Raw genomic sequence first — 27,966 nt, 5'->3', positions numbered from 1 at the left:
TGACTCCGGATTTCCACTGGATGTGGAACGTCTGCGGACCGGCTCCGCTGCGGAACGGCTGCGTGCTGCGCCATCCGTCAATACTCACCAGGTCCGGATTTGTTGCGGCACGGCTGCAGCCATGACTGACAGCTGTAGTCACGAGGACCCACAAGATCTCGCGAATTCACGTAGAATAGAACCACAAAACCAACAACAGTTTGTTTCCATCCAGAGGAGTAGAGGGGAAACAACTCTGTGCTGTGTTTTCAAGGTGTAGTGCAGGGAAATATGATCTGCCGTGAGCATGGTGTATTTTATTTTGAAATTTAACCGGATTTTTATTTTGTTTCTGTGCTCGACTTCCTGTCGCACACTATCTGCCGTGTGCTGAATTGCTGCGGCACTCTCCGGCGTCCGGCAAAAATAGAAGCTCTGCGTATCTGCTCCGGAGGGCTGCGGACCGCCGGAGCTGGGACGCAGTCAGAACGCAGCCGTTCCGCAGTCAGTGGAAATACACACATTGACTTTAACCTAATGACTCCGCCGACGTTCCGGAGCGGATCCGCAGCCGTTACGCATCCGCAGCCGTTACGCATCCGCAGCCGTTATGCATCCAGTGGAAATTACCGATGCAGCTGTTTTTGTTTGACTGAAGATCCCTTTATTTCCACTCTTATAGCATAGTCACTTCATGTCTCAGGCATGTCATATATTGTTGTTTTTTTCAGGACAGGAGCAGCTAGGCTACTCAGATTTGCACATGCCATCAATTGGCTTTAAATGTAAGAAGTATTTCAACACAATCAAAGGGGATTTAACTACTTCAACCTGCGAGAAGCAAGCTATATGCACTGAAGGAAAAAAGGATGCATCTAATGGAAGACAGATAATTACTGTCCTTGGCCATGGCCACTTACCACAGAAATACAAGACATGGTGTGCTACAATAGTGATCTAGTTTTCAGTTTTCTTGCATTTGGTTTATCTCACGGATAGGTCTGTATCAAGCAGCATTACTGTTGCTATGGTTACCTGCTGTTTTACCTTGCATAATAATTTAAAGCAGTAGTGAATTAAATGTTGTGCTGTTACGCGACTTTACCATGCCAGCGAGTCAGAAACTAATATTTGCTGTGGCTATGGCATAACATGGCAAGAGTTGATAAACCTAAATGTGTACCTCTACTGTGGCTTCACATACTTAAGAAGCAGTCATGGTACTGTGAGCTAAATTAAAATAAATACACAGTCCAAATCTCACGGTAGTGTAATTTCATTGATGTCACGGTCTGTTCAAGTTTGCATACTTTATTCAGGTTTTGTGGTAGCAACAGAGTGTACAAACTCTTCTTGATTATTATAGCCTCTAAAAACTAGTACAAACAAATGGCTTAGTGCTACATGCCACCATCTTGGAGGCCATTTAAACACCCAAGAACAAAACAAGACAAGAATCTGACATTGCTGCCACAGAGACTGACATTTGTGGGAATGCAATTTGAACAGCAGGGCAATTCATGCTAAGATGTGTCTGTTACAAAGTGTGCTTGAATATGCTTTCCACCCCCTTGCTCTCTTATATGTGCTGCTATGCCCTCTTCATTCAAGGACCCATATGTTTTTATGTGCCCACTTACTCTCTCTCCATCTCTCTCTGACTCTTAATCCCAGTCAACAACCAAACTCTCTGCACGAATTAGCTTCCTGTATGCCAACACAGCGTTGCAATTTCAATATTTTTGTTAAAGTATGTGTATTTTTGCTTCAGTTTTTGTTTGATATGTGGAGCATATTGATACTTTGACCTTTTTCAAGATACTGCCTGATAAGGATGAAGAGGCGGCCAGAGAGGGTGCAGGAATGGAAAGCTGAATCTATCAGTGTCTGTGTTTTAACAAGAGTTCAGCTTTCTACATTTGATACGTATTCCCTGATGTCTGTTGCTTAGAAAGAAGGGACCTGTCTTATCAAACAGTAATTCATCAGTGCACCAACAAGTAACTTAATGAGCTAAATTAAAAAGGAGCCAAAAGAACAAGACAAAATTGGCAATGGATGTAGTAATACATTTACAGGCATACGGTCACTTTGATGAATCCCATAATAGAACTAAAACCTAACAAATTCCATCTTTTTCCAGCATCATTAGCGGGAGTGATTCATGTTGTCAGTGATGCTCACTGGCACGATAAACAGCTTCACTAAGTTTTACACGTATTATATGCTACCAGATACAGCACTTACAATGTGCTAATCACCTCCCTACACAAAGCACACAAGGGTAGGTGGAAACAATTCTATCAACATTCTGTTAGCTTTACTACCTTGAAACAGCATCTATTTAGTGGTTGCTTTAAGGCATACCAGTTAGATTATATTTTAGGTTTAATGAACTCCAAGATCTATTTATGAACACCCACCTTTCACCCTACTGCTACTACCCAGGATTTTGTTTCTTATTTATGGTTGCGACACTTATTTTTCAAATATGGATTTTACGACCAGATCTTCTCATATTGTACTGCTTCACCAACTACAAGTAAGCTCAGCAAACATTACTTTCTGTGTCCACCTTTATTACTCGCCAACTTATCCACTTGTGGTCCCCTTGGCCTAAATGGCTGATGCTCCTTACTGTGTTTAACACATAGTAGGTACCTAAGTATTAGAAAGCAGTTACTGAAACGTACCAGAGGGTTTTGCTGAGCACAGAAAGTATCACCTACCACACTGTTATAGTAGAAAGTATTATTGCTTCATATAACGATAACCACTACACATGCTCTGTATGCCTGAATTTATTTTCTTCAGCTTTAAAGCTCCATTGTGTAATGTTTTTGAGTTGGTTCCACCAACTAATCAAAGTATTCTCGTAAGCATAGAATCTGCCATTCAGAATCATTCAGAATACATACGAGCGAGTCGCTCGAATTGGGCTAGCCATGTTGCGTCTCCATCTTTAAAATACATTAGCCAAAGAGGGACATTCCTCCGCCTTTCGTGCTTTTACACTCAGTGCCAGGGAGGGGGAGACTATCTAGAAATAGAAATAGAACTATATAGAAATAGGTTTCCCGACTGTAGAATGTGTGCGCTTCTCTGTTTACTTTTTGGCGCAGTACTACTAACCGGAGCTAAGTAAAATTCCGCCGCTGCTGAGAAACTAGTCCCTCAAAATGTAATGTGATCATTGAGATGCAAGGGTAGTTTTATTTCTAACATTATTTTATCAACAGACATTTATATCGATAGTCTGTCGTTATAATTTATTTGCCTCGGGTGTACTGTGGAGTGTGTAAGACTGCTTTTAATGGCAGGCTAGCAGATACTGTTGACTTGCTCTAGCCTAGCACCAGCGAACTCTGCAACTTGAAGGATTGGATGAAAAGTGTTGAAAACGGTCTCCACTGATAAATAACACACTGGCTATCTTGGAAATGAGGTCCTATGTCCAAAATTCTGAACCACCCCTTTAATGTTCAGACAGTTATTACATTTAACTTTGAGTTACCTAAATATTTTCAAAGAGGTACAGGCAGCTATTTCTCTCCTTTTATTTTCTGCATTTTTGTTTTGTTACTGACTGGAGATCAGTAATATATATATATATACACACACACACACACACACACACACACACACACACACACACACATATATATATATACACACATACACTTAAACTGTCTAGTAAAGTTCAAAGACTGTTTAAAAAGTGCAATCCACATGTTTATTACAGTAAATAATAATCTAAATACTACTAAGTGTGGTAAAGCCACATATTTGTTTTTATATTTCTGCAATCTGCACTTTAGTTTGTGTGATTTGTTTCTGACATTCATATGAATGTTTACACCAGGCTTGGTCAGTGCGCAATATACTACTGTGATTGAAGTAGTTAAATAAAAGATGTCATTCATATAAATTCATGCATCACCTAATTTCATCATCACATACAGGCCTGGCCTCCAGGAAAAAAAAATCGCAATTAGATTATTTTCCAAAATTGTTCAGCCCTATATGTAACGGAGTCGCCAAGGAAGTTAAAAAGAGAATTAAAACGACAACGCGACAGGCAAAGCAACAAGACCAAAGTTAATATTGAAGTGGCTTTTCCAAGATGGAAAGAGCTCATAAGGAGCAAGGATTTTAAAAGGGACGCCAAAGTTGCCTGCTTTCTTCTCAAAAGGTAATTCTGCCTATTCGTGTAAATTCAAAGTTTTATAGTTGCTTGGCTAACTATAGCATGGTTGTGCATAATGCTAGAACGACGTCTAGGATACTTTTCCTCGCGTCAATAATTAAAAAGGATTGTCTACTTTGTAACATACATGTAATCATATGTGTCGTGATTTCCCTGGCAGACAACTCACGTCATGTGCAGTCGTATCACAGACTAGCTACAGCTAGAACAGCTGCGTGTAAACGATGGAGGTACTAAGAGCTAATTTCGGTTTCATTGACACTGTTCATACTGCTCAGAGAAATATATTAAAAACACAAACCTCCGTTGCTTCTCTCCTACGCTGTAAACATTGCCTTACACTATTAATCTCTTACAATATACAGATTAACGATAGCACTGATACTTTACTAACATTAGCTTGCATATGTTTGGGAACCTGATAGCTGATGTTAGCAATGAAATGGTACCAAAATAACATAAAACTATTATTACACTGGAAGGAACACTCACGGACGAAGTCGTACTTCTTGGAATAATACGGCCACTGTAGGAGTTAAAACGCGCTCGGAATGGGAGGGGCTAGAAAGTAATATTCAGTTGGTTGTCATATACAATTTGCTTTGGTTTGGTTTTATTTATGGATATAGAAAGACAACAAGGGGGGGGGTTATCCAAGGGATAACATGTAAAAACAAGAAACACTTTTTTCCAACATGGTCCTTGATGTAAGAGAAACAGGACATACAACACATGCAAACACATACAGTCCACTAGATGGTAGAAATTCTTACACAATGTAGCTTTAAAAGGTACAATATGTAACATTTCTACATTCCAATGTCTAAAAACGACCATACCTATGTTATACATTTTAGGAGTTGTGTTCTTACACTATCCCAAATGTTTCCACCAAATTTCAAACCCAAAGAAATCTGTTATTTAATTTTTTGGCACGGGACGTTTCCTTTAGTCACCTGTCAGTGGCGTCATATAACCTTTCACTCACTAGTTACTTGTAACTACCGTCAAAACACGGGAACCCACATGATACCTACGTCACGCAGGACATGGCGCGATTAACACCACAGGGTTAGTAATTTAGTCATAAACAATCAAGTCTCTTGCTGTTCCCTGAATTTGTGTGACGATTTCGGCATCAGCCCTTACCAACAGAAGCTCCTGAATCTATTTAATCCTGAAGGTTAATATCAAAAGGCTTTCATCTGGACTTTTTTGCCACATTTCTCACTCTTCTTTTTTCAGTCTGTTACACTCCTAAGATATTCTTTTGTTCCTCTGTTTACATGTTTTGTATTGTTTTTTGGGGGGGAAGAATATCTGGCACAATTTATTCATTCCCAAAGGCTTTGAGAATGCATCCTGCACAATCATGTAAATTCACGGATTTGCATGATTCACCCCAGGGTCGACTTTAAATTTTGGTGCCAATTGACAGCTTTTTAACTTCCAATTCTGGCCAGATGAATCGAAGGGGGGGGGGGGGGGCAATGCCTGGGAATTTGTTTTTTGTGTCAAGGGATTTCAGGGGACAGAACCACTAGGGCAAAATTACATTCCACAGCCTGCTGCCAACTTGGCAAAGCCCAAAGTGAGTCTGACTTAGAACAAACCAGGGGGTTTACATGCTTCATTTCACAAAGAATTAGGACAACCGCAGGGTTGTGTAGCATGTGTCTGTCTGTGCGTATGTCTTTTTGAGAACCTGTTAGGGCTTTATCTTTCTTTTATGCAGAGAACATTTGTTAAAGGCATCATTCTTGCTGGCAAGGACCTGTCTGCTTACAGGGCAAGTCTTTTTTTTCCCTCTTGTGTGTCATTATGATAAATGCCACCAGACACACTCATTCAGAAACCTGCCCATGAGTGTTTAAGCAATTATCTCAAAACTGCTGTAAATATATGAACAAACAGAAGCCGAGTTTAAAAATGAAATGCACAAAAAAAAAGTGACGTTAGAAGATGTAAAGCTACTTGCTTGGTGTTGTTAGTTTTACATTAACAAAAGTACATTAAAAAAATTAAACAGAGCAGAGTTAGGTGTAGAATGTTAGATGCCACAACATACACCCTTCTGTGTGCATTCCTTCACCATTGTAGGCTACTTTAATTAAGGTAATGTCCCATCCAAAAAGAAAGTTTTTGTCCAAAGTTGAGAGCTAAGTTGGCTAGCTCTTTAGCTAACGTTAGTTAGTTAGTTAGTTAGTTAGCTAGCTAGCCTGCTGGACCTCAGAAAACTGAGTTAGGGTAACATTTATAGCTAGATGGATAACGTTTAGCTAGCTAATTACTCCACAGCGCTGCGGAGTAGACCAGGTGGTGTCACATACTTTCAAGTCGACTGTAGTCATGTACACATAACGTAAGGCATTATAGCTAGCTAGCTAGTTTAGGTTAACGCTATGAGAAATTAGCTAACGTCAAACATTTGCATTTTACCAGCAGAAACGTTAGCTAAATAATGAACAACTTACCCTCTATCCTCTCTTTCTGTACGCTAGCTAGTTTTTATGGCATTTGTAGGTCGAAAAACGTCCAGGAGGAGCGCATTTTAGTGGAAGCATGCACTCTACCGAAATCATAATCATTAAATCATAACACAGCTGTGTCCTAACCTTTACAGTCACTGGTCCTAACGCTAACCAAAATACAATAGTAGTTTTTAGCTAGTCTTAGTAATGTTTGTCCCTGAACGGATTGACAAACATTCGACCAATGGCCTAGTTAGTATCACGGAACTAGGTAGCTATAGCTAGCTATAGCTATATATTGCATCCAGGAGCAAAGCAACGAATCTGCATCTTGCGGCGTTTTTTAACTGCCACCCAGAACACTGCAGCTGTACCTGACAGCAAAGTGTATTTTATTGTCATCAGTCATCTGCAGTTTTAAAACATAATTGCTAATTGCAGATCCTCCCATTCCAGGGTGATATTCAATGACAAATATTATTATAGCGAATTTGGAGAGTAATTTTAAATCCTCACGAAAACGTTTCTGGACATTGTTTTGGGTTATGAAAGTATGTTTATCATTTTTAGAGTGATTTGGCACCATCTTTTGAACATTTGGTAGATAATTCACTTAAATCACATTTGAGCTTTCAACCTAAAATCCAAGTGTTTCGAGGGACAGATCCTGTGGATTTCAGCCTGATTGTCCATATCATGACAGTAGCCTATGCATTTAGGCTACAGGCTAGTGTATATGAAAAATGGGAAATTACAATAAAATGTCAGTGTTTTACATTCAGAGTGTTTTACAATGATCCCGTGGACATGCATCTGTTCTTCATGGTCTTGGGACTGAAATGTAACAATTTAAAATGGGTATAATAAGTTAAAATGCATCGGACTTCTCCCATGCCCCCAGTACAGTGTGTGTGTGTGTGTGTGTGTGTGTGTGTGTGTGTGTGTGTGTGTGCGTGCGTGCATGCGTGCGTGCGTGCGTGTGTGCATGCGTGGGTGCATGCATGTACGTGCGTGTGTATGCGTATGTGTATGTGTGTGTGTGTGTGTGTGTGTGTGTGTGTGTGTGTGTGTGTGTGTGTGGGAGAGAGTTGTACAGGATATTTACCATGGAGTGTGGTTCCTGGGAGGAGGTATGTGACATTGTGGCTGTATCAACGCTGCCTCGTCTGCTGCTCTTGTGCCCTTCAGTCAGCCAGCACCCTGAGGTTCCCAGCAGAGCGGCCACAGCCACGGCCCAAACACCCAGGTTGCCCATGAGTGTCTACCTGGGTGGAAGAGTAAAACACAATGCACTCAAAGCCTTAAAGTGCCCATATTATGAAAAAATCACTTTTTCTGGGATTTGGGGTGTTATGTTGTGTCTCTGGTGTTTCCACACACATACAAACTTTGAAAAAAATCCATCCATGCTGTTCAGAGTGAGATACGGTTTCTGAATGTATCCTGCCTTCAGTCTCTGGGTGAGCTGTTCAAAATTGGCACGAGCAGGCTAACTGCAACCATTAGCTCGTAGCGTTAGCATGCTAATGCTAACGCTAGCATGCTAACGCTAGCATGCTACCTCGTTCTCAATAGCAAAGCACTGCTACAACACACACAAGTTCACCATAATCTACAAAAGAACTACTTAAATGTGGGCCCTCATTTAGAAGTCTCCTAGCTAATCCTGCCTTGTAACTGACCGAAGTTGTAGAAACAGCCTTTCTTTTACTGTCTATGGAGCTAGCTAGCTGACATGATCTACATCTGAGCTACTGGGCATGTGCAAGTGTAATCAAAGATAGTACAGAAGAAGAAGAAGAAAAGAGGTCTCACTCTGTAGCTAAAACAGAGACCAGCTGAAAAGAGGATCTGCAGCAGTGAGAGAGAGCACTGCAGTACAACAAAAATATGGTGTTTTTTGAAAATTAAACCATGTAAACCTATTCTGGTACAACCTTAAAATACAATTATGAACCTGAAAATGAGCATAATATGGCTGCTTTAAGACTCACTTTGTTGTCCCCACTGCAGTTTCCAAAAATAAAACAAGTTACACAGCATAATAATCCTCTTCATATTCATCAGGGGAATGGAACAATTTACTGGTCTATAACAGACATACCTATGAACTATAAAACTTAGATCTAATCTATATGTTCTGTTATATGTTATTAAATAAAAAATGTGAAAGTTATGTTGTTCGTTACTATGTAACTTTAATTGTAAATCTGCAGGCCTAATTTGTGATTTTCAATCTCCCGTAAATCTATTTGTATTCAAATGCATTTCAATGTCTTTTTTTAACTTGCGATTTAATTGTGGGTCTAACAGTTCATTAATTCTAAAGCAAGCAAAAATAGCATCATTGTATTGTCTACAGAGAAGATAAAGACAGATTAGCTGAAATCACTTTCAGCTAATCTAATTATGTGTACAGGAGTGTATGTGATTGTAACCATTGTAGTGTACAGAATTGGTTGCAAAAATGTCTGCAGGATAAATGAGACAGAAGAGAGCAAATTTCAGAAAGCCTTATTTTTGTCGCTATTTCCAGGCATGACATGACGAGAAGATGTGTTGTTGGCCTAAAGAAGGAAAATAGGCTTTCAATAACTCTGTGTTAAGGGCAAAACTAAAACCTGAAATGATGTTCATGAATGCACACATTTTACACACAATGGAACAAAAATTGTACACTGATCATGCACACACAGCATTATACAGCCACATGAACATCAAAGGCCACACTGATGGGGATACTTATCTGTATTACAAAGGACACAGAAAATCTTTTGATGTCAACAAAGAGACAACCCTCTGAAGTCGCAAATGGTGGAGTGTGTATTAACTCAGAAAATCAATTTCACTGCTGTGACACATACACACTGACACAAACCTTCTGGAAAAAATACCCAAAGCATTCCGACTAATACTTTATACTAATACTGTGCTGTTGTTTGCAATGCTAGAGAGGAAAAAGCACCTGAAGTAGCTGCACCTAAACAAGTTTTTTTTCAGATAATGACTAGTTCCTTTGGTAAATCATATTAGAAATGGCAAGCAGGAATTTAATAATAAATGTTGAAATGGTACTGCTGGTACTGCTTTGAAGGACCTAATCTCAGGAGTCAATGAAACATCATTTCAATTGGAATAATATCACTAACTCATGTACATAGGGGGAAATACTATAATAGTAGGACAACTTCACATTTAATTGTGATCCAATACACCAAGAACACAAACTACAGACACATTAAGCAGCAAAGTCTTGAATTAGCTCAACTTTCTGATACAGTGGCAACACAAAATGAATACTATCTGCTTTACAAAAGTAGCATTTATTGCAGGGTCATTGCACTGGTGTTTCTGTTATTGTGTCCACCCCCTGTAGTGTCTAACGCCCTGCAGAAGAACTTGGCATTTTGCACTGATAAGAACTATTTATTGGACTCCATCAAAGCACTGACTTCTTGTGTGGTCTTATCAGCTGATGCAGGCCTTTATGGTTACACTGTGTGACACGGCACTTTGTTATGTGTGTGTATTATTGTACTTTCAGGTAATGTGTTTAATGTTTTTATTGTGATCTTATATTTTATTATGCGACTTTATTGTGTGTTTTACTGCAGAACCAGTCTGGAAACAAATTTCCATTAGGTGGCCATAAAGTTTGCGACTGAACTAAACAAGGGCACAACAACATGTGACGCATCTTAAACAGTGCCGGCGTTTATGGCTTTAAATGTCTGCAGAAGCTCTTCACTAGAATATTGAATATTAAAAGGGTGATTCACCTTGACCTGTAAATGCCCTGGTCCTGCTAGCTGAGAATGTGCTGCTCTGCTGATCTGCTTTACATATCTATTTTTGCAAAAAGATACATTTTATATATTTTAAAACATTTTATCAAAATTCACTTTACATTTATTTGCACCATTTTACCATCATTTAACCATCATGTAATAAAGTAATTTTGTTGACAAAATAATCTTGTTCTTGTTTTGACTTGTTTATTGACTTTTTAAACTTTTTTTTAATAATTTCTGCATTGCAGTAACAGTAAAATGAAACCATTTTCATACGAATCAGCAGAAGTATTCAGATCTTCTCTTAAGTACAGCAAGCAATACCATAATGTAAAAACACTTAATACATTTAAATCCTGTATTCACATACTTTTTAACGTACTTTAACTTAAAGCTGTATTAATTGATTTCTTTGGCCACTAGTGTGCAGCAGCAAAAGCTGTACAACACTGACATATTATCATATCATAAAATTGATACTGCGAACACGTCAGAAAATAGTTGCCTATTTCTAAAATTTCCTTCGGGGTGAATAAAGTATCTATTTATCTATCTATCTATCTATCTATCTATCTATGTATTTACATAGCGGGAGATATACGGATTATACAGATTACAGACACCCCACGCAGAAAGAAAGCTAGTAAGTGGACCAATGAGTTGAGGATATTTTGTCACACATACTGATTCCAGTTGGTCAAGAATAAACTTCTGTGCCTAGATGCTCATTTTAGGTTTCTAAAATCATTATATGCATAGTAACAAGAGGTGTCAAATACATGTAGTGGTGTAAAAAGTACAATATTTGTCTCTGACATGTGTATAATGTAGCAAAAAAAAATGAAATACTGTACTCAAGTATCCCAGAAATGTAGGCTACCCAATAATAGTATTTGAGTAAATGCACTTTCCACCACTGCAAACCATACGCAAAGTCAGGTCCTGTCAGTGTAAACATCTCTCGCTAAGGAACCACCAACATTATTCAGCTAGCTAGCCCGAGGCTAATGGGCCCTCACAGATGAGAGCTAACCCTTGTGAAATTAAACACCAAATGAGATCTGCCAGTCACTGTCTTAATGTGCTGCCTGGCCCCCTGGCATTGGCACACACACAGCTACTACAGACATCCATACATGAGTACACATGAACACACACACACACACACACACACACACACACACACACACATACACATACACATACACATACACACACACACACACACACACACACACACACACACACACACACACAATGGTCCATTTTGAAATTCATCAGAAGGGAGAAAATCTATGAGGAAGCCATTATTTGACCAGCATATTAAAAAGCTTAAAGAGACAGACTCTTTAAAACCTGTGCACCATTTGGCAACATTGCTCAGATCAGACTTGTTCAGTGAGGGACTTGCATTTTAAGCAGACTCAATGTGTTACAAGTTAAATACAATCTATTGAAATCCCAGTTACCTTCTCTCCCTATCTCTCATTTTTCATGTTTCATTCTTCAGAACTTTCAATTTTCGGGACACAAAAGTATTGTTATGGGCCAGAGGAGCCCTGTAGAGCTGCCTGCAGCCAGCCTGTCTCCCCTTTCATTCGCTTACTTTCTGTAAATTTAATTCACATTTTCTTCATATATGTAGCAGAGAAATTGGTTTGAAGGCTTTTTAAATTATTAACCGAACCAGCCAGTTATTAGTTGAATCACAAGCTTGTAATAATAGGATTGAAAAAGGAAAAGAAAGTGAAAAATGTCAGGGGAAAAAAGAAATAAAGAATACTTGCACTGGAGATGCATATGGGAGGGATCACTTTACGGTTCGTATGGACCTGAAGAATAATTACAGCAACACATAACTCAATGTCTCAATGTGCATATTGGCTGTGAGTATTGTATTACATAAGATAGACTTGTGTCCAATAAGGAATAATAAATATAAAACGTAACTATTAAACCAGGTTTTGAGTTCCATTATTTTTTTTTTGGGATGATAAAAGTCTAGGAACTGAAGTGTTCTTAAATAACCCTGAAGGAAATATTCAGCTAAATGCCTATAATGCGCAGCGCTCAGGTACAGTAAAGCACCATCTGCTAGCCTTCACATTTTAAGATGAGGCATTCAGAGGAAGGGGAAATCTCACACACCTTTGAGACGCATCAGCTACATTCAGCCAGGAACTGCTTTTTTTTCTGGGTCGAGGTAAAATATTAATTTTCACCCACTGCTTCATTTTGAATGGCTACAAAGATTTCTTAATTAATGCATGGATGGACACATGAAACACACATGCAAACATACAAAAAGATCATTGCTCACTGCAAAGTCTGAAAAGCCTGGTCTTTAATATAAAGTTAAAAATAGAGATACCGTATTTATGCAAATGTTTCCTAACAGCTCAAAGTCACCGGTTGACCAAACAATATACACCAAAGAAAACTAAATGCTTATCTCAATAGTATTTTAAAAGACTAATTTCTAACCAAACTCATACAAAAGTAATCCCACAGCTTCATGCCACCTACCTATCATATGACCTAGAGAATTTCTGCATTCAGCAGTTTTCTCAATATAAAAATATATTATATAATATATTAATATCTTTTAATGTCTATTAATTTGAGTATCAACACACGAGCTGGTGAACTCGAATTAGCGGTTAATTTCAAGAAAATATGATTACACACACGTATAGCAGGCATCAAGACACCAATATGGACTAAATTAGAACAGATTTGACCTTGAGCCGGGGGGGGAGTTAGTCTGTCTTTTTGTAGGAAATGAAAATTGCATGATTATTATAGGACTAATTCTGAGTCTTCTAAACACAAAACCCATTTATTCCTCAGCGTGGGAAACTACAAAACATCTGGCTCTGCTCTGAAGAGAACACACAAACTGTCAGGCTGCGGCTAATGGTGATATACGTCGGCCATATCATGTATGGATCCTCGTGAGCATAATGGTCCCCAGCAGGGATGTCGACTAATGTTTCTTGTTTCTTTTGTGGCAAGCATTTTCAAACATTTTTACAATTTTCAGTGTTTTGTTTTATATGTTTATGCTTATGTTAATCACTTTGAATTGCCTTTGTGTCTGAAAAAAGTGCTATATAAATAAAATTGACTTGATTTGCCTATGGTGTAGAATGTAGATCAAATCATCTACTGATCCTAATCTATGGCCAAGATTCCCCTCAGCCAGCCATTACAAGAATGTACTGTAGGTGGGATTTGGCCTTACAACCATAGACTGTTAATATTAATGGACAAAGCATCCAGTTCAGCGAAGTGCTGCAAATGCGGAAGTGCCTTAAACCTGCATTCTATCTGAATTCCAGCAGGGGGAGACACGTGCGGCTGCAAAAGGAGGTTGGTTTCTGTAGAAGTCTATGAGAAAGAGATCCACGTCTCACTTGATTTATTACCTCAGTAAACATTTTCATAATGAGTTCATGGTCTCAATCGCTAGTTTTAAGTCTTCTGCAACACAGAATGATGTACATTTTTTTAATTATGGTCTCGTTGATTTTAAAATTGACGATAAAGCAGGGGGTGTTTTAGGGCGTGGCTATGATGTGATTGACAATTTGCGGCCTGTCCTATATGTAACTTAACTATTGGACAAAGATATATTTAAAACCTAGCGAAGTTAAATGTTACCTCAAATTATGTAGGCTAGCTTTCAGCAGCAGTTGCAGCCAGATTGCCAGTGAAAGTGTGTAACGTAACGTAGAGTGTAAGCAGTGTTTCCAACTCTCAGCTAACGTCACAGTCAGATACCGCCCAACAATCTATGGCTCCTCCCTCACGTCTAAAATAGTCACATCCGCAACCAAAATGGCTGCGCCCGTAACGGCAAACTCGACGACTCATAGCAGATCTCCACAAACCAATGGGTGACGTCACACATGCTCTGTCCATTAATATTTACAGTCAATGCTTACAATGCAGTCACTAGTTCCAGACAGCATTTGTCATCTCCTAAATCCTCACGTCCACTATTACTATAAAGTGTATATTTACATATAAATGTAAAATACGTATATATATATATATATATATATATATATAAGATTAGTATATATACTAATCTTACGCTATATACCAATCTTTATAGTATTCTGTTAGTCTAGAAGTAATTAGTGTAATTTATCATTTGGTACTACCAGAAAATGATGAAAGATGTGCACCAAAGCACATCAATCTAATTGGGACTTTGGAAAGTTTGGAAAGATTTTGGAAACATTTATAAAGTTAACAAAGAGAAAACAAAATGTTCTTGTTTTGCCCCTAAGATTTCCTGTTTCATACTCAATGTTGTTCTTTTAAAGTATGACCATGAGAGTTCCCTAAACTTAACCAAGTGTTTATTATTGTATTCATGACAATGAAACTCCCCTAATCTTAACACTAAGTCATTTTGAGTAGTAACCCTAACAAAGCACTTATTCAATTTTTTGTTTGTGCCTAAACCTATCCAAACTTTAACCATAGCATTGTCACATCATTAAATTATTTATATTTTTTAACAATGATTTGAAACTGTTTTGGAAGGAACTGACAAATGATGTCGTCCTTTCAATGGGGGGCAACGTTTTTTTGTCAAGAGACTGAATCTATAAATAAAAACTGACAAGTAAATGATCACTGCATGCAACCCTACAGCGTAATGGCAGCAAGGGAAGGCCTCTAACTGAGCTCTGAGACAAATTCCAAGTGATCAAGCTGAGTTCTCCTTCCTGCTTTCTGTTCCGTCTCTGCACTCCAGGTAGGTTTGCTGTCACAGTTACAAATGACACATGCAGTTCCAGTATGACAATCAGTCCCCACTCAGCATGCTTCCTCCCTGCAAGTTGCTGAGTATTTAAAAAGATTACAAAGGAGGGCGGGAGAAAATAACATCTGTGAACACTGAACACCACACGCTCACCGCTCTAAAGTAAAATCTTTTGCATATGAAGCATTGTATTGAGCTACTTACATCTATGTACTTTTAGAAAATATTCCTCAATTAATGAGAAAAGCGCTGTTTTTGAAAAAGTTATGCGTTTTGTCAGCCTGGTTAACCTGCCACCCTTTAAAAGTAGAAGGTTAAGATTTTCTGCTGTCAATCATTTTGGAAAAGTAGGTGTCACTTTTTCCCCCAAATGGTGCATGGCCCATTTTGGAACAAACCTCTCTACATGCTGTTACTCTGAGTGCTGCCTCTAACTGATGCTCCTCTTCAGTAAAGTCTCTGCTATCATCCTGCGGCTGCGGGCCTATCTGCATGCACTCAGGTTTCAAACAGCCCCTTCCTCAGAAAGATTTCTATGTAGCATGAAATAGAGCCACCAAGGGGATCGCCTTTGCCCAAAATCTTGTCACGACGCTTAGATGCAGCAGCAATTCGTCTATATTTCACTCTTGTTCCTGTGTGGTTGGGGAAGATACTGAAGAGACCAGGGGTGTCAATCTGTCTGTCAGCCATGCATCTGGATCACACACTCTAACCCTTGTTATCTTCCAGACACTCCAGGTGAACATGATACACATCCTTTCAGGTTTTTTCCCCCTTCAATTATTTATCTTTATGACAAGATACGTGATAAATCTCTGATTTCTAAAGGATGTTCTGAAGCGGTGTTTCCCAAAGAGGATTGATACAGCACAGTCGCCCGGAAAGATAAGGTTATGAACTGTCATTCACTCTAATGTAAAAGACTCATAAGCAATGCCCCTTGGAAAGGAGACAGGGTTGACACCTCACTAGTTAAAAGCTGACAGGCCTTATCAGCCAAGGAGCCAGACAGCTCACATTAATAGGATTTTACTCAGACATTTGGAACTAATTAGGAAAGAAAAAAATCTAATTAATGATGACTGTTAGCAGTTTGAACTAGAAAGGGAATATCCAGACATATTTAACCTTTATTTGTCTGGTTTATTTCAGCAATCGTCCTGTTCACTTGGCCCACAGGTTTCCATAATAACAATTAAAAAAAGTATTGAATATCACTATTATTTAAGACAATTTCAAGAGTCTGCTGTTTTCTTACTTTCATATCGTACTGAAATGAATGGAAACCAATGGCTGCCTGGAATGGCAGTTAATCATACATTTAAAAAGCACTGTGGTTTGTAAAATGGTTAGCTGTGAGGTAAAGCATTTCTGATTTGTAGTAATCGGGCTAATAAAAAAGTGCAAAACACTGGCATGGTTCTTTAATTGAATTTAACAGTATGCAGGGAAATGGGTGAAAAGAAAATGACAAAAAACGTGAAAAACTTTGAAAAACGTGAGAAAAGAAGAAGAAAAAAAAGGCACAATAAAACTCCATACACACACACACGCACAAAGACTAGTAAACAGCAGAGCAAATAATTGTGAGCCACAACAAGGACGCCATTAAAGCAATTAAAATGTGACAAAAAACATATGGCAGCAGTAATAGAAAAAATGATGTATTGTTTTTGCAGAGAAATAACTGCCTTTTCAGATTGTGGTAAAATATACTTTTAAGAGAGAAAAAAAATACATCTCCCTCCCAGGCAAGGCACAGGGACCTTGGAAAGAACACAATGCAGGTTGTGGTGCTTTAACACCAGATATCTTTATCAGCTTGGGATATTCTGTATTACCTCAGGATTAATTGCTGTCTGACACTTTCCCTTTACCACTTTCTGTCTTTGTAGAAGAGACGTAGCTTCAGGCTGTAAGGAAGTAATAAGAAGCCATCTCGAGACTGGAGAGAGAGAATAAGAGGCCCCTCCTTTCTGTGTCATACTCTATTTTCTTCCTCTGCCTCTTTACCTGCCTTACTCAACACTGATATTGACTTTTGGCTTTTTCTCTGACAAGTTTCCGTGACCAGATCGGCAGCCCTTGGGTGTTAAATCCCACATCCTGCTTGTCAGGTGGGGCTGAAAGACAAACAGCAAGTGACTTGTTAAATCCAAAAATTCCCCCGTAGGCTGTATAACATGGCTGCAAGAGCAATATCAGAAGGATCAGCAGAGCTAGAACAGGGTGATCTGCCTGGCTAACAGGACTGTTTGCTAATTATAGAGCAAAAAGTGTTAGCAAACAACTTGAAAGAGGTCTGCATTGGTAATGAAGAAAATAAATGGCTCTTCAGAGGCACTTTGTGGAGAAAAATGTGGTTTGTATGTATAATCATCACTGACTGAAGAACCACCAGAAGCCATCAATAGCTGCGTGCTGTTCTTTGAAGCCTCATTCGTGGCTGTAGAAGCCAGAAATCAATGCATGTGAAGATGCAAAGAATCCCTCTCTGATAACATGTTCTAAAATATCAAGATACATCCATACACCATCATCAAATTCATTGTTTCCTTTGTCGACGTTGCACTAAATGCTCACTGGATACTGGCTACAAGATAACTCCAACTGTACACAAGTAAATGCAAATTATCCTCCAAAAACCCACAAATGATCTCTACAGATTCAAAGTTAATACATTTAGAATTTGTGGCTAGGTATTAAAATGTTTTGTGGCGTGTTTGCTTCGTTGACAGGCTCTCACACTCAGCCCTGGTGTTTGTCATGTGTGTCTTACTGCAGCTCAACCACAAGCTTCACATTAATTCAGAAATCAGATTTTTTTGTTTTGTTCAAAATAACAGCAAAGCTGTTTGCAAGGGGTAAAACCAAACAAAACTTTTAAAGCCTGCTTTAATAACTTTTACATGTTACATCATTAGTCAGAACTTCTGAAAACTTGTTTACTGCGCTCAGTTTGCTGTGATAAAAACAGGGGCGTCTCTCTGTTCTGTGTGTAATGTTTGAGTCGCGTGGACCTTTGTTAGATATTCCATTAAATATAAAGTTAAAGACTTGAGCATGGTTCAAGTTCAATCTTGACCTTGGGAGCATGTGTGACAAGATAATCTCAATTCAAAGGTCCACTTAGCACCAACCTTTTTCATAGCTTTCCAACACTTTTTACAGTCTTCATCAGAGCTGATCAGAACATCAAATGAAAGAATTTCAATATAATTTATAATTATTCCTTTATCGACTGCCACCCATACATGGTTATCTATTTTTGTTTTTAAAAGATAATTTTTTTGGGCTTTTCCGCCTTTATTTGATAGGACAGCTAGGTGAGAAAGGGGAGAGAGAGGGGGATGACATGCAGGAAATCATCACAGGTCCGACTCGAACCCTGGACCTCTGCGTCGAGGCACAAACCTCTCAGCACATGTGCGCCCGCTCCACCCACTGAACCAACCCAGCCACATGGTTATCTATTTTTTTTCTTTTTGCATCAGCAACAAAATATTTTCATTACAAAGTAGCAAGCGTTTCAATTTTCATATCGTCCAATCGTGGTTACTCGTGTGAACATTTTAAAATATTTAAACATAAAAAAATATATTTAATAGCAATGTGTCCTTTATTCAAACTCCCTTTTTAATGGCCATGTGTCCGTGCTTAGTGCAACAATATCACATCATCATGTTCCGTTTAACACTATCCGCCTATCTTTAATATCACAATCCAATGTTAACTACTCTTATGGAGCGCATATGGAGAACTGAAAAGAGATTTAAAATATTTAAAATTCACTCATCACTTGTGCTAATTAACGAGGCTCAGCGGGTGGACATGCTGCTCCACCCAAAACATGTTTTATAACATCTCAGTTCTGATAGTAAGTTAGTTAAAATTGCCTTAGTATCAACGTAAGAAAAAACAATCGTCGATATACGATCCAATTGCCAATCGGCACAAGCAAATACAAAGGAAGCTGATCACTAATGACTTCTCAATCTTAGAATTTCTCCATCTGACATGTTGAATGTTTTCAGAGAACAGGAGGAATTAGACAGTAGGTTATGTACTGATATGAGTGAAGTAACATTTCAAGACATTCTTGAATCACACCACCTTTCCAAATGTGATATGACAAAACAACTCAAATAACAAAAAAAGTTTTAAGATGTGGAATGAGGATTGACTGCATGAAAGGGACAGGCAGATGGCTGACTAAATTCACTGCAGAAAACAGATATGCCAGATGACCTTTCCGTAACCCTTCTACGCATTCTCCCTCTCAGCTGACTCTTTCGTCAGTTTCTTCCATTCAGGCAGAGGAGGCATCAAGCACTCTTTGCTCAGAGCTGCGCTGCTGATGCTCTGAGCTCAGCCACTGTGTTCATATGGGATGCGGCGGTAAAGGTCATTTCTAGAAGTTCGACATTAGTGATCAGAATTTCAAGTGAACCATGTTGCCCACATTTTGTGGCCTTGCTCTCTACAGGGAGTATAGCGGACTCATCAGGTGAGCCTGGCGGCCACAGTAATATATCTCTGGAATAAAAAGGATACAGAATCTAATGGTGCAAGTTAGTGGTCCCCCTCAGTTTCAGTGTCATTCATATTAAGTGCTTCTCATTGTCATAGGCCTCATGCTAATCATGTTAAATTTCTCTGGGTGTGAGTGTGTGTGAGTGCCAGTGTGCCCCCGCTAAACCCATGAGAAAGAGTTTCATCAGTTCAATTTAAAACTAATCTTGTCAGCCCCATCGGGATGCGAGTGTACGGCGAAAGAGCCAGCTCATAAGAGTGTGACTCACCATCCGTAATGCATTTTTACCTTTGTTTTGGAGTACGGCTCATTATACTTCTTCGAAAAATTTGCAAAGCCAAACAAATCAAAGTCACCAGGCGTAAAGAATAAAAAAAGAAGGAAGAAGTGGGTTTTGTTTACTCAAGGGGGATAGCTTTGTTGTGTGGAAATAAATCCTGCTCCTGATTAGACAAGCTCTGCATGGGGTTCAGGCGATGTTATGCCAAGCATTTCAAGTGTTCACCAGTGGGGCATTATATTTGATGTGAGACATGTAATTTATTCTACTTAAAACTTATATGGACTTGTCATACAGGGACAATAAATTGTTCAGAGCCTGAAGCACCTACCTTTAATTTATAAAAAAAAGGACTAGGTCATGTCTACTTTGTGTATAGAAGGGGAGAAAAAGAACTATTGTTGCACACATTTGGCTATTTGCATGTGTACACTCCACCTGAAACTCCAAATATCTACCACAGTAATAATAATTCATTTGTTCTGAATGTTTTAAATAAACCTGGTTCTATCCTTTCTTGCATTAAAGATTGTCAGTATCACCTACTTAATCCTACTTAATCGAGCTTAATCAAAATACTGTAGAACACCACTTTAACCTTTCATCTACCTGCTGGACCTTTGTTTTGCAAACAAAAATCCTTGAAATTACAACTTCAAAATAGTCCTTCTCATTTGGACCAACACTATGGCAGCAGTGCAGCAAGAATGCAGTAGCATGTGGGATATCTCTGATAGCTACATATCTTTGTGTTGCTTAAACTTAAAGTTTTGTATTGAAGAAGACCATGAATCTTTTTCTGCATCTATCACCAGCGCTCAAGCTTTCCTCTGTTTTAGCATTTGGGAATGTGAGCAGCTGGGAAGTCAAGTGTGTAGAGAGACTGCAAAACGACCTGATTTCAGCCTCTCAGCTGAAATGTCCTGGAGCAAGATCCTGAACTCCTATCTGCTGTTCTGTCACTGAGTCTGACCTCTGACCTTTCAGAAGCTGGACAAAGAGAATTTCCATCCTAGGATCAATATAAGTATAACATTCATCATATTATAAAATTGATTTCAGACTAAGCTGGGAGGTATGGTCACTTTGTATGTGCATACATTATTTTTTGTAGCGCTCTATGTTTGGTTACTTAATGTACAAGCTGTATTTGTCCACAATCAAGCATCAACACTGCAACTCTTACAAAAAACTACTCAATCCAGTTATCCTTTATGAAAATAGCCACAAAACAAAAGAAGTATTGACACTGTTAAACAGTTTATTAGAGAGGGAAGGCTGACTACAGCTTATATTTCGCCAGCGTCACTCAAAAAGTCAATTACATGCTTATGCTCATATGTCTAAATCCAGCCTAAAGACATAGTTAAACAGACTGCTGCACTAAGAATAGCCTATCATGCAAGACCTGTGGAAGTGTGTGAAACCTCTTCCTCAGCCTGGATACACAGCAGAAGATTAGACCTTTATTGCCATCCTTGAAATTTTAGCTTTATCCAACTAACATGCATGACATACTGCACACATGCATTTATACACATACACTGCTTCAAGCGGGTTCTGGCTTTTGCAGGGTTTTAGGTGCTTAGCGAGGGGAGGTACATAATGTTACAGTGAATGCTTTCTTGTTTTGTGTGTTTGTGTGCATACACCAATGTGATCATCAATGTCAAGTGTGTGAGTCATCCCACTATTAGGCTGTCTCTGAAGCACTACAAGCAGCCATAATCTGCTGGACACTGCATTGTAATGGCTCTCTCTGAGACAGCTAATAAGTTACACACCAGATTGCAAACTGTAATAACCCTGACTGAGTCACTATTCTGGGCTACATCATCATTTCTCAACCCGCTGACTGTGAACCCAGGGTGGGCTGCAGAACTGCTCTGACAGGGTTCAGGACATGATGTGGCTCCAAAAAAAACCCTGCAGGAGTCATTTTAAAAAAAACTTAAAAACTCACTTGATCTGTGATCTTGTTCATATATAAATATATATTGGTATTGTGCTGATATAATGCTCTTTGCCTTTGTGATATGTGGTGGCTTCAACCCTGTTCTCAGCTATGAAAAACACAATAAAGCCAACTTTTGAATCCAAGGCAAATGAATCCATGAACACAAAATGTCCCTTTCTCAGCCCAAAATCATGTGACATTAGGTGTCTATGCTTGCTTTTTCCCCTGCAATGATAGGCTAATGCCTAAAGGTTCTATGTTCCTGTAAATTACCAGTTCAGACCCAGTGCAAACAGATCCAGCTGAGAACCGCTGCCATTAATATTCTCACTCAGGTGCCATGGCAATGTATTGATCCAAAGCTCTGCATGTGCTTACATGTGCCTGCTGTATGTATGTGCGTCTGTGTGTTTGTGAGTTAGACTACGTGCCTGAGTTGAGAGTTGGAGGAGCTGTTGGCTCCCATAAAGATGGAGGGCTAGAATTTACAACCGGTTTTTCACAGATAGCACAGTGATGAATGGCCGTAATTCTGTTGCTGGATGTTGACTCCATATCTGGTTCCAAGTAAAAAGGAAATCCAACAAACCCAGTAAGAAAGGCTGGGGCGCGAGGGGAAGGCAATGAGAGGAGCATAAGGGACCAAGAGGCTGGAGCGTTTTCAGCACCACGGAGAGCTCCGGCGCAATATACTATATCACGGCGGCGTGCGCGCCGACCAATCCTCATTTCCCACTCCGCTGGCCGTCACGGAGGCTTTTGCTGCCGCTGTGCTGGCTCTCTGGTGACACTGATAGGCTTTTCCCATGAGAGAGCGCTGAAGCAGCTCATTTAACACAATCAGACAAGAAAATCTCGTCTTGTTTAGGAATTTCCCCTCCCCTCATTCTTGAGAGTTTTTGCATGTTGGTGAGTAGATGAGGGGTGTATGTGCTTTATAAGACACTGATCGTTAAAAGATGAAGTCTTCCCAGCGTCCTGCCGAAGAAATTGGCTGACAGCAAGAGGACTTGGTGAGGAGGGGTGGTTAGGTGGGGGTTGTTGGGACCGGTGATCCATGCCAGAGAGCCCAGCGAGGGATGTCCGTGTCTCACTATGTTTTCATTTCAGTCTCTCTGCTGCTTGAGCAAACCTGGCGCATCCAGACAGAGGAGTCCTACTGAAGCCATTTATCAAACACTAGCCTGTTGTTTTCGAGCAGGTAGAGCCACTGCACGGTTTTACGAGGTTACCAAAAGCTGGCATCTGGTCATATTGAATGATTAATCACACCCTGTGTTGCGCCAGACAATAAGCTACATAGCAGGCAGTGTAGTTAAACACTGTCACAGCTTGTCATTGACATCGCCCTGCGCTATACGGCTGCACCTCACACATATCTTTGTGCCTGTAAATTCTGGAGCGCTCTCTATTATTGATGCATTTCTCCTCAGCTACTCACAAACTAATTTAAAATTAAAGCACGCCACTGCCATCATATTTACAGTTTCCATTCACTCACACTCCCAATAAAAATAGTGACGGATACAGCAGCGTCATGCACCCAAAACAACCAAACTTGTAAAACACAATAAATACGCTCTTAAGCAACCTTAGAGCCCTTATCCCGCATTAGTAAATAAAGCTTCCACCTTACCTGTGGTATCCCGAGGCAAGAAGGCAGAAAGGAAGGAAATTTGAGCAAATGTGCCACAGATTTCCTCGCTGCGACGTGAACAAACTGCGCTCTTTTAGTTCCAGTCCTCTCCTCCCGCCCGGCAGGGTTTAAAGGGTTAGATGAATTATGGGCTGGTGTATTAGCAGCAGCTGCGTTTGTAGCGACGGGTAGCGCGTCCCAACTCTCAGCAGCGACTTGCCATCCTTCAGCTCCTCCGGCAGGTTTCCTCTCAGCGCTCCGCTCCTGCTCTGCCCTATTTCAACTCCTCTCACTCCGCTCTTCTCCTGACGTCAGCTGCTGCACGCCACATGCGGTGCGGCTGCATCTGCAGATTCGTCGCACTGGAAAGCGACACTTGTGTGTGCATGCGTGCATGTGTAAGTATGTGTTTAGACATTGGTGATTACCACAGAATAGTCAAGAACAAAAAAAATCTGAAGCTTATTTGCAGATGTTTTTCTTTATTTCTTAATGTCAGGGTTGGTAACCTCTTTGCATGTAGGATCTAAAATTTGGATTTGGAAACGATTTAGGTTTGGTTTAAAGTTATGCTTGAGTTGAGTTTTAAAGTTACAGGGATTGTTGTCTGTGAGTGCATAGTGTAATAAGACAAAAATATACAAACAAATAAAGCCACACAGATACTGTGTTGTCACAACAGCAGATAAAAATGATTTTAAAATACTAAAAATTATGTTACTATACTTAAAATACATTGCCTACTAATGTTCACATTTACAGCACGTTGTTTATTTAAAAGAGCCAAGATAAAGATGAAATTCGAGGTAAGAATTAAAGAGGAGAACATGGTGACAGATGATATCGATGTTGCTGTTTTCTGGGTTCATTCAGTGAGGACCATAACCACTCAAATGTTGTCAAAAGTATCAAATGCATATTTTATTTTGTTTTTCCTGGACTGTCTTCCACTCAGACCCCGTAGAGCATTCTTATACAGCGACTGATGGCTATATGACAAACACTTAAAAGCATCACTAATCAACAAGGCAATGATGTTCACAGAGGAATTAGACATGCAGAGGACAGGCAGGTATGTCCGAATCACTTTCACAGATGAGCAAGTTTATAGCGGATTACCTGCTTATATTAAGGTTTGTTGAAACACACACACACACACACACACACACACACACACACACACACACACACACACACACACACACACACACAGTACTGTTTGCAGGGTTAGGGTTAGGCAACATTTAGGACATGTACACATATCCCAGTGACCCCAACTTCTGACACTATCACATCACACATATTCTTTCTCTCGCTATCCTTCTCTTTACCCCTTTATATTAAAGCCAGAAAGGGGATAACTGCACATGGCACAATTAGGTCTACATGCTGTATTCCAAAAAGATACGAGAATGGTGGCGTCCCCATCAAAATTGCATGTGGCAGTAAAATATTTATGCTTGATGTAACATTTATCAAGGAAGTTAAAAAAAGATGGTTGGAAAAATAAGAAGCAAAGAAAAGGAAACGAAAAGGGAGGGGGAATAAAGGAGAGGAAGAGAAAAGTAAAGAAAGGAACTTTAGTCATGATGTTGCAATACTTGATTCCTTACAATACAGTGGGCTTCAATAGAAAGAACACATACCACATACATTGAGTACATATTATCTACAGATAATATGTGTATAGCAGCACAACCTGCAGTAACAGGTGATGTCTGGTAAGACGGAAAATGGCATTGTAGCACAATGCTGCAACAGTGTTTTCTTTTCATGCCTTTTATTACAGTAAGTAACACATCTCTTCCTCTTTCATCAACAAATAAAATAAATCAGTTTTCTTCGGCAGTATTTAAAAAAAATGTCTTATGGGAGTTCTACTTCAATTGATAAATTACAAAGATTGGCAGGGAGGTAGTCAGAGGGAAGTATATTATGTTTAAGGGTGGTGGGGTGTTGATGTGGGTCAAGTAAGAGGAGGTAGGCTAGCTGTTTGAATTGAGCTGCAGCATCTAGCATGTGCATCCGAAGAAAGAAGTAATTTTGCTAGGTGCAAAACAGTAAACAGACAAAAAACTTTCGAATTAATTATTTGAGGCCAGGGGTCGGCAACCTTTTTAATATGAAGTGCCATTTTAAAATGTTGTTAATCAGTGTGCCATATCAGCATTGAGCCTGTGATCATCTATGGAGCCTGCTCAGGTAGTTTTATTTTTTTCCTCTGTGCCTCATTCTGTGAAGAAGGCAACGAGTACTAGCCAATCAGAGGCAGAGTAGGGCGGGTCTTTGCGGAACGCGGATGGTAAGAAAGTCAATCAAACTACCGTCAATAACAGGCTGTGCTTCTGCCAATGGCTGTGAAAGAGGTCGTTTGGCATGCAGATTGGAACATTTCAAAAAAACTCTCTTGCACACTTATTGCTAGTGTGCCATTGATTGAGCTACTGCATACCAATGGTGGCTCGCATGCCTGAGGTTGCTGACCCCTGTTGTAGGCTGAATAATGTAATTCCCTCTATTCATTTCTAATAAATGCTTCTAAAAAATACTGTTTTTGGTTGGTTGCTCGGGTGTCATTTGGTTGTCAATCCATTGTTGCTATGATCCTTGGATGTTGCTAGGTAATTGCTAGGTGTTTGGTGTGGTTGCACCATTTTTTTTTTTTTTTTACATTTCTCATTTACACAGATTTCAACCAAATTCAATATGCAAACTCTCAAATATCTGAGTGAACAGTGTACATCAAATCAATGTTAGAATTACAGGGGCCCCATTTACATTAATAGCTATGGAGTTGGAATAAAGCATATGTTTAAATGTTTCAGCCCCATGGTCAGAGACATTAGGATTGAATATTTCCACGCAGTAGACAGAGCTCAGTGAGGCTGGTTTGCATGTCTGTCTCACTCTCCAGCAATTAAATGAAGCAATGAAAGGAATGATGTAGAGATATTTTTTACTCATCCTGGAGTGTCAGTTTCATTATTCCTGCTAAATACAAGTCATTTTAACATAGACCACTGAGAACAAGGTCATTCTTTTATCGTTTTCAAACATAGAGCAGTGGCCCTTCTAAATAAAAGATTAGTTGAATTTAGTGCCTACTAAAGCATGACAATGTAGCAGGCCTTCAAAAAGGAGAGGGTTTGAGCATTATTCCTTCCAACTCTATCACATTATTTTCCACGAGTCAAAAAAGATAAAACACTATTTCATTGCTGATTGATCTGCATGTTCTGATGTAATGTGCAGGTGGTGCCCATACTGTCTTTGCAACGACAGAAGGGCAAAAAGTGTAACAGAAGTAACATAAGTGGAATTATGATATTAACTATGCAAGATTACAGACTCATGTTGCCAAGCAGGTACAGCAACAAGCTGGCCATTTTTGCAAAATAAGACTCACAACTCCACATCAACATATAGCTGTTAAAGGGATGTGTATTCTATTGGTGTTATGCATAAGCACACAATCTATTATTATATCCTACAAACATTTTTCAAAAATACAGAAATGTTGTTTTGTAGAAAAAGCATACATGTTGCGTTACTCTTATTATTGTCACATACATACTCTAAGTTTCACATACCTACTCTAAATTTTACCTAACTCAAAATTGTTAGGTCAAATTATTGGATTAAGGTTAAGGTATGGTTTTGATCATGGTTTATAGCATGTGAAAACAATAAAATTACATGCTAGTACACACAATCTGCAATTTTATATATAAATGTCCATTACAACAACATGAAACACCGCATTTATTTTATTCACATGTCTGTAATATTTTTCACAACACCAACAATTTTTGTAATTGCAGCAATTTCCCCCCACCCGTAATGCTTTTCAGAGCATGTGGTGATTTCTGTCCACTAATTGTCTGAGCATGAGTCCTTAGACTTTTTTTGTGCAGCCTTCTCTGAGTGCTTTAAGTTATAATCCTTGCAACTTTCCTTAACCTTTTTATGGCCATGGCAGTGGAAATGTTTGGATCCACATTATTGACAAATGCATATCAGGTCTATTCATAAAACCAACAGCTCTCTTGACAATGCAGAGACGATCTCAGACTGCTGTAGGCACACTCTGAGTGGCAAATCAATCATGCCTAAATGGTGCAAATATGAATCGACCCTCCAGGGGCTCATATAGACGACAGCCCGTGCATGGCATTACAAGAGGATCATCATGTGCATTTTACCCACAGCTACACCCAAGGCTGAACAAATTAAGTTTTCAGACTAGCATGTTAGGACTGAGCAGCTACAGCAGTCATCATTATCTCTGCCACCATTTGCTCAGGAGTGTTTGTACTTGCAGTCATACG

General features: G+C 39.3%; 1 protein-coding gene across 3 annotated transcripts in view; it reads right to left on the bottom strand.

Annotated features, from left to right (window-relative positions):
- Window positions 1-23,935, bottom strand: part of fstl4 (follistatin-like 4) — a 232,548-nt gene extending 208,613 nt beyond the window's left edge. Inside the window, exons 1-2 of one of the 3 annotated variants that reach the window (XM_036008851.1) lie at window positions 23,639-23,935; window positions 7,763-7,922 (exon numbers count right to left, since the gene is read on the bottom strand). In XM_036008851.1, the coding sequence (XP_035864744.1) occupies window positions 7,763-7,912 (150 nt within the window). In that variant the 5' untranslated portion in view covers window positions 7,913-7,922; window positions 23,639-23,935. The remainder of the gene's footprint in view (window positions 1-7,762; window positions 7,923-23,638) is intronic. The other 2 variants (XM_031308195.2, XM_036008850.1) reach the window with 2 other exon arrangements.
- Window positions 23,936-27,966: the final 4,031 nt, after the last annotated feature.

Source organism: Sander lucioperca, chromosome 13, assembly GCF_008315115.2.
Source record: "Sander lucioperca isolate FBNREF2018 chromosome 13, SLUC_FBN_1.2, whole genome shotgun sequence".
Taxonomy (NCBI): domain Eukaryota; kingdom Metazoa; phylum Chordata; class Actinopteri; order Perciformes; family Percidae; genus Sander; species Sander lucioperca.
This window is presented reverse-complemented; position numbering and strand designations above follow the sequence as displayed.